This window comes from Penaeus chinensis, chromosome 21 (genome assembly GCF_019202785.1).
Source record: "Penaeus chinensis breed Huanghai No. 1 chromosome 21, ASM1920278v2, whole genome shotgun sequence".
Taxonomy (NCBI): domain Eukaryota; kingdom Metazoa; phylum Arthropoda; class Malacostraca; order Decapoda; family Penaeidae; genus Penaeus; species Penaeus chinensis.
The window spans coordinates 24,312,625-24,320,124 of NC_061839.1; the positions used below are offsets into that span (position 1 = coordinate 24,312,625).

The 7,500-nt window shown below is 38.3% G+C and overlaps 1 protein-coding gene across 1 annotated transcript in view; it reads right to left on the reverse strand.

Moving 5' to 3' along the window:
* Positions 1–1,645: 1,645 nt before the first annotated feature.
* The window catches only part of LOC125036446 (alpha-2-macroglobulin-like), a 10,634-nt gene continuing 4,779 nt past the window's right edge, over positions 1,646–7,500 (reverse strand). Inside the window, exons 5-15 of the mRNA XM_047629038.1 lie at positions 7,497–7,500; positions 6,856–6,947; positions 6,567–6,688; positions 6,045–6,180; positions 5,346–5,464; positions 4,585–4,701; positions 4,044–4,317; positions 3,756–3,892; positions 3,175–3,381; positions 2,266–2,667; positions 1,646–1,833 (exon numbers count right to left, since the gene is read on the reverse strand). The exon at positions 7,497–7,500 is cut by the window's right edge and continues 190 nt beyond it. Of these exons, the coding sequence (XP_047484994.1) occupies positions 1,789–1,833; positions 2,266–2,667; positions 3,175–3,381; positions 3,756–3,892; positions 4,044–4,317; positions 4,585–4,701; positions 5,346–5,464; positions 6,045–6,180; positions 6,567–6,688; positions 6,856–6,947; positions 7,497–7,500 (1,655 nt within the window). The 3' untranslated portion in view covers positions 1,646–1,788. The remainder of the gene's footprint in view (positions 1,834–2,265; positions 2,668–3,174; positions 3,382–3,755; positions 3,893–4,043; positions 4,318–4,584; positions 4,702–5,345; positions 5,465–6,044; positions 6,181–6,566; positions 6,689–6,855; positions 6,948–7,496) is intronic.

Sequence of the window (7,500 nt, forward strand, 5' to 3'; positions counted from 1 at the left end):
AACAAAGGGTTTTACAAATCCAGGACAAACTGGATGCTAACCGACCGGGTGGCAACACAGCGCCGTCCTGTCCTTTGTGTCGCTCCCACGGAAGTGCATGATTCACATGCAACTGTGCGTGCAAAACACACGGGCAGGATGAGCAACGTATTGCATAAATAAACAATACATATTGAGAATATACAATTTCTAATCTATATATATATAATATATATATATATAATACATAATATATACATATATATATATATTTATTTGTGTGTGTCTGTGTGTGTGTGTGTGTGTGTGTGTGTGTGTGTGTGTGTATGTGTACATGCACACGCACGCACATACACACTCACGCAAATACATATATATATATATATATATATATATATATAAATAAATATATATATACATATATATATAGATATATATATATAAATATATATATACATATATATATATATATATATATATATATATATATATATATAGATAGATATATGTACACATTTGTATATGTAATACACACACACACACACACACACACACATATATATATATATATATATATATATATATATACATATATATATATATAAACACATACACACACATATATATGCATATACAGGTATATATATATATATATATATATATATATATATATATATATATATATATATATGTGTGTGTGTGTGTGTGTGTGCATGTGTACACACACACAGGCCTCGACTTATTTTGTTTTAAGGTACCTTTCTGCAGGACATATGAAATTCACTCACATTTGTTTTTTTGAATGGGAATGTAATCTGTCAGTCCTTCAGTATTTTCTAAACCGGTCTTAGGTAGTTGCCTTTTTCCTTTTTAAGTTCTTTGGCCAATGTTTCTGAGTGTCTCATCTTTCCTCAATATCTATTTCAGCCAAAAGTAAAAATACACCTTCCATTGCCTCATATGTGAAGATGAGGCGTCAAAAAACAGTCGTGTCTTTAGCGTAAGCAACACGAGGATGGTTTACCGGATGTATTTGTATTTGGTAAGGATTCACTTTATACTTGTCTCCATTTGGAGAAACTGATCAGGTGGATTGCAGAGCAAGAAAACAGCCAAGGAGGATTCAATTCTATATTTGTAAGCATTAGCCATAACACTTCTTTCTGTAGCTTTATGGTTGGGTGTTGATCATAGTTTTACTTACTCGTATGTTATATTTATATATGTATTTCATGCTGTTTATAAGATAGTGACATTCTTTCTATGATATAATTGTATGAATCTGTATTTTTCTTCACGCGAGAGCACAATCACGCAATACTTCGCTGACATGGCAGTTCGGTGCAAATAGGAAGACAGAAGAAGCAGTATCAGGTCACCAAGAAAGCCTATGGGTCACTAAAGAATGTCTGATAGGGATGAATATATACATAGATGCAAAGACATTTAGATAGACAAAGGTAAATAAACAGACAGACAGAGACAGTAAGAGGTGGATAGATATATAGATAGAGAAAGACAAACACACACACAAACACACGCAGAGTGAGAAAGAGAGAGAGAGAGAGAGAGAGAGAGAGAGAGAGAGAGAGAGAGAGAGAGAGAGAGAGAGGGAGGGAGGGAGAGATATTTTTATTATCAAAAGGATGGAAATAAAATGTATACGAGAAACACTTCATTTTTATTTCATGACAGAAAATAATTTTCTTGGATTAACAAGCAATAATGAGAACGATAACTGCGTTCTACACTTTTTTCTTTCAAGCTGTTGATTCTTTTTTTTTTTTTTTCTTCATCAGATTTATGCGATCAGGCGCTTGTGCACTGGACTGCTGAAGAGGCGAGTCTGTAATTCTGTTAAAATAGCGAAAGAAAGAAAATAAAAGGACTAATTTAAGAGCATCGACTAAATGCTGTGTTGTCTATATATGTAATTTTGGACTGACTAGAAGTCTACGTGAAGTGTATTCTAATTAATCTGAGGATCTTATTCCTATTTTAGAAACACATGTAAGCAGACCCATATACAGACACACACACACACACACACACACACACACACGCACACACACACACACACACCTTACTGAGGTAATGACGTCAAGAAACATATAGAACCGAAACGTAATTGGTAAAACCTTAATTTATGGATTATGTATTATCTTTCTTTTAAAGTCACGGACTATTAACTACTGAATTAAAGAGATCATACCGCTGATGGCAGTAGAGATGAAGTCATAATAAAGGTAAATAAAAGGGTCAAAGAGTCTCCTCGACAACACCTACCGCGCTGACAGCATATTCCGGCTGGTAGTAGTCGTAGACCACGACGACGCCCGGCTTGGCCTCCTCGACCTCCAGCTCACGGACCACGCCGAAGTCCGCGCACGCCTCCTCGGCCGAGAGTCCGTCGACGTAGAGGATAACTTTGTTGCCCTTGATGTCGTACTTGGCGAAGACGCCGTTTCTGTCTTTGACAAGGGATTCGAGGTCCTCCTTGAGTGGAGTGTAACCCGATACGAGGGTGACCTCAACGGCGACGAGGTTAGACTGCCTGTTCGGGAGATAGCTCGTGCAGACGTTGATACGACTGCTGTTTGAGCTGCAACTACTATTAGAGTCCGTCCTTACGGTCAGGCTGAAGTTGTTGCTGTTGTAGTGTTCCATCACATTGTACTGGACAACTCCCTGGTCGCAGGAAAGGAAATATACAGATATCACCCATTCAAAGTCTAAAACCAATTTAGCACCACAGGTTCATTTTAGATTCTACATAAACTGTGTAGCATGTGTAAAACTGGTATCAAATCACATTATTCCAAAAGGTTTCACAATTTCTTCAGACAACCGATCATTGCCTACATTATTTGTGATAAGAAAGTCATGTGGGTTAAGAATGACGGCAACAAACGGTGTTAACATAGAGCCTTTCAAAGTTTCCCTAATATTCCTCCAGTATTTCCTGGCACAAATTTATTCTTGGGTTAGATTTCTTTTGAGTGGGGGAAACATGAATGTAAAATATTCATTGGAAAAAAAATATATAATCTGGTGATAAACTTTTCTGCAAGTAAATAAATAAATAAAACGAAATCTTGTTGGAGGGTCAAATTGTAAAGGGGGGAAAAATGAGAGAAAAAAAAAAAAAGTATGAAAACCACTGGATTAGCCGAGGGTCACTATCCTCATATTTACCTTGAACAGAGCACAGCCGCTGCCCGTCATGCTGAGATTCACAGTAACGGGAAGCACAGGGAGATCCAGACGCTGAACACTATAAGAATCCGTTTCATTGAAGATTAGAGTGCGATTCGTGTCTTCTGTTTCTATAGTCGCCTCGACATCAAACTTCATTCGGTCTCTGTCATGGTAAATCAGTGCTCTCACCCCTGTCATCGTATCCTGGAAGAAAATTGTCATTATGAAACACTCAACAAAACGTATAACTAATTAACTTTCTCCCTATGCCTGACAATTCTGGTGCTCTACGAGTTGGTGCTCTATCAGTTAGTCTTCGCACATTAAGTGGGAATACAGATTAATACAAGTATATCATTGAAAGAATGTCAGTATCCTATAAACAACATGAAATACATATATAAATGTAACATACGAGTAAATAAAACTATGAATATCATTCAAACTATCATTGAAAGAATGTCAGTATCTTATAAACGACATGAAATACATATATAAATGCAACATACGAGTAAATAAAACTATGACCAACACCCAACGAAAAAGCTACGGAAAGAAATGTTATGGCTATTGCTTACAAATACAGAATTGAATCCTCCTTGGCTGTTTTCTTGTTCTGCAATCCACCTGATTAATTTTTCCAACTTTGATTCGAATCGGTCGAACCTCCTCATGATGGCCAGGGCAGCATAGCCCGCCACTTGTACCTCCTCAACTGCCAAAGATTTGAAATAAAGGTTTAAGAGCAACACTGTGGGATTCAAATACAAAAACAATTATTCTAACCTGAGTATCATGACCTGTCTCATTTTCTGATTGCACTCTCAAATTTCAGCTTTTCGGAAACACATTTTTGGACCACGTACTGGCATTTCCCAACTCCCAGTAGATGTGCTTATCTGTTTCAACCGCCTGGGCGAAGAGGTCCTTCAGCATATCTTCTCCTTCACGGTACTGCACGCAAGCCAAGGCATAAGCTTTTATCGCCAGGACGAAGGGATCTGAAGAGACGTGTTTCACAAGGCAATCTCTAGCTCGTGAGGGGGAGAGGGAGGGCGGTCCGTCGTGGGCGCTGATTCCTACAGCTATCATCGTGTAGGCCGTGTTGAGGGCGCTGGAAACCTCCCCTGTAGTTTCGTTCTGTGTCGCAAATAAAGTAGTACGTAAAGAGACATGCCTAAGTCCTTAGTGTATCAAGTATTTATTAGTGTATCGAGTATTTATGTACAGGTAAATCAATATAACTAATCATGAATATCTTTGCTCATTCTCTATTTTTTTTCTTTTTGGAACACCATTAATAATGTTATGAATTTAGTTGTTTTTCTTAAAATCTTCTTTCTTTTGCTTTTCTTGATTGCGAAAGTAGAACGAAGTATGACAGACTCCCATGTTAGGGCATCTTACCCTTAAACTGTCATGAAAGAAGTCGCCCACGTGCCCGAAACATCCGTCTTCACCCTCGCCGATTCTTTGCAACTTCCCCTGCCGGTTCCACACGCTGCGAGTCATGTTGAAGGAGGTCTGTGCAATGATGATAATAACGAGGATTTTAGTGATAATGATGATGTCGGTGATGATGATAGTGATGTTGTTGGTGATAATGATGATGTTTGTGATGATGACAGTGATGTTGGTGATAATGATGTGCTGGTGATGATGATAATGATGATCTTGGTGATGATATTGCTAATGCTGGTGATGATAATGATGATGTTTGTGATGATGATGGTTTTGGAAATTGATAGTGATGATGTTGTTGATGATAGTGATGATGTGATGATAGTGACGATGGTGATGATATTAATGATGATGGTGATAATGATATTGATGATATTGATGGTAGTAATAATAATGACAGTATTTATCAGGAAGATAACCTAATAAGAGTAATGATGAAAACAACAAAATCGATGGAATCATACAAATTTTCCGAAAATAAATTCTAATTATGCAAAACACTGTCTACCCCATCTACAGCATTACTCTCACCATCATGCACAAGAACAACAACAAAAACAGCAAAAGCACATCAATGGACGCGATGGTCAGGATGTATTAATCATTACATCATTGAAATACAATGAATATTGAATTATTACAGCATCACTCTCACGCACACCACCACATGCAAGAACAACAAGAAACAAAAAAACAAAAACAAGTACAGCAATGGACGCGATGGTCAGGGTGTAGGCTGTCATCCACGAGGAGGTCGCTCTGTCACGGCTTGTCAAGGTCGTGTAGGAGGCGTCCTGTAGGCGGTACTGATTCTGGCGCTTGATGGCTGTGGGCGGAAAGGCGGGGCATTAGGGCGGGGCGTTAGGGCGGGGCGTTAGGGCGGGGCGTTAGGGCGGGGCGTTAGGGCGGGACTTTGGGGCGGGGCTTGATAGGGTGTGGGTTGGTCTTCGATGTTGACGAGATTGTAGGGGTGTGGCTGTCTGGCGGTTTGTGTGTTTGTCAGTCTGTGTGTATATATGTGTGGTTGTGTTGTGTTGTGTTGTGTTGTGTGTGTGCGTGTGCGTGTGTGTGTGTGTGTGTGTGTGTGTGCGTGCGTGTGTGCGTGTGCGTGTGTGTTTTTGTCGTTGTGTGTATGTGTGTGTGTGTGTGTGTGTGTGTGTGTGTGAGTGTCTGTGTGTGTGTGTGTGTTTTGTTGTTGTCTGTGTGTGTTTGTGTGTGTTTTGTTGTTATCTGTGTGTGTATGTGTAGGGCCGGATGGGTAATGTGAACGTGTATTCATAATTAATAATGAATAATAATAAAGAAAAGCGGCGATCAATGCCTTCAGGGGAGCTCTTATTCTTAACAATAATATTCCAAAACAAAACCAAACAAAAAATCCTCTTTTCCGAGGGCCATCAACTCACCTTCATTGACTTCCTCGTCAAGTTGAGGAACGTCCACTCTGTTATCGAATATATCGACATGTTGTAAATGGGCGGTCGCGGAATCTGCCAGGCCGTCTATATCGCCTCGGCCATGGAGCAAGAGCGAGTCACGGCCCTGTCAGATAATCACGTTATTAACATATTGACTCAAGACTACAGTTATACATTTGTTTTTCTTTATGTGCGTTACCAATTCACCGAAAAGACCCAGTGACAAAAAAAAAAAAAAAAAAAATAAAAAAATAATAAAAAAATAAAAAATAAGTAGACGAGATTAAGTTTGCTCCAAAAATGTTCTTAGATTAAACCACTAGTCGTATTCTGAAAGAAACAGCACTCTATATGCAGTTCATCTCTAAATAAACAATACAATCAATCCACACACAAAAAATACCAGTATATAGCCAATCAATACGTTAATAACACTATGAATTAAGCTAATTCGTTAAATAACTACATTTGATATTAATCCCCAGAGAACAAAATTCTCAAGAAACCAACCTCGAAAGGTAGTGCCAGGAAGCTGTTAGTGACGGCAACCCAGGCTTTCACAGAGCCGCCTACAGCTTCTGGGGGCGCGTCCATCTCCCACTGGGGCAAACTCTCGTTCCCGTCACGCACGGCTGAAGGCAAGGCATGAATCACGGAGTCAAACAGGGGTGGAATGCGCGTGTGTGCTGATTTACCTTCGTGAGCTTAGTTTCCTTATGGATAATGTTTGCCTACAGTGTGGTATTATTATGCATGAAATCTCTGTACTTAAATCATCCATTTTTATAGAGTTTCTTACCTAATCCACAGGCGTAGTTGGATAAAACTTTCTCTCTTTTAAATCCCTCCGGAAGAACTGTGATGTTCAAAGTGGCGACGTATATATATTCACTGAAACAGCCAAAACGATCATATAAAACAGGTATTTTTTTGGAGGGAACCACATATCACACATTATTGTCATTATTTGAATTATTCTTATTATTAGTATTAGCATTAGTGCAATTGCTAATCATTATCATTATCATTACTATCATTACCACCAGCATTAGCATTATCGTTATCACCATCATTATCGTTATCATCGTCATCATTATCATTATCATTATCATTATTATCATTATTATTATCATTATCATTATTATTTTTCATATTATCATTATTATTATTATTATAATCATCATAATCATTATCATTATCATCATTATTATTAATTACCATTATCATTATCACTCTCATTATTGTCATCATTATCATCATCATTGTCATTACTATTATCATTATTATTATCATTATCATTATTGTTCGGTTATCATTGTCATCATCATCCTCATCATCATCAAGTGTGGAGAGCTCGAACTCCTTCGTTACTCCTCTGCCTCTGCGTGTGTGCTTCCCTTGCTCAAAAGCCCTAAACGAAAGGGAAAGCCTCCGCCCTACCTGT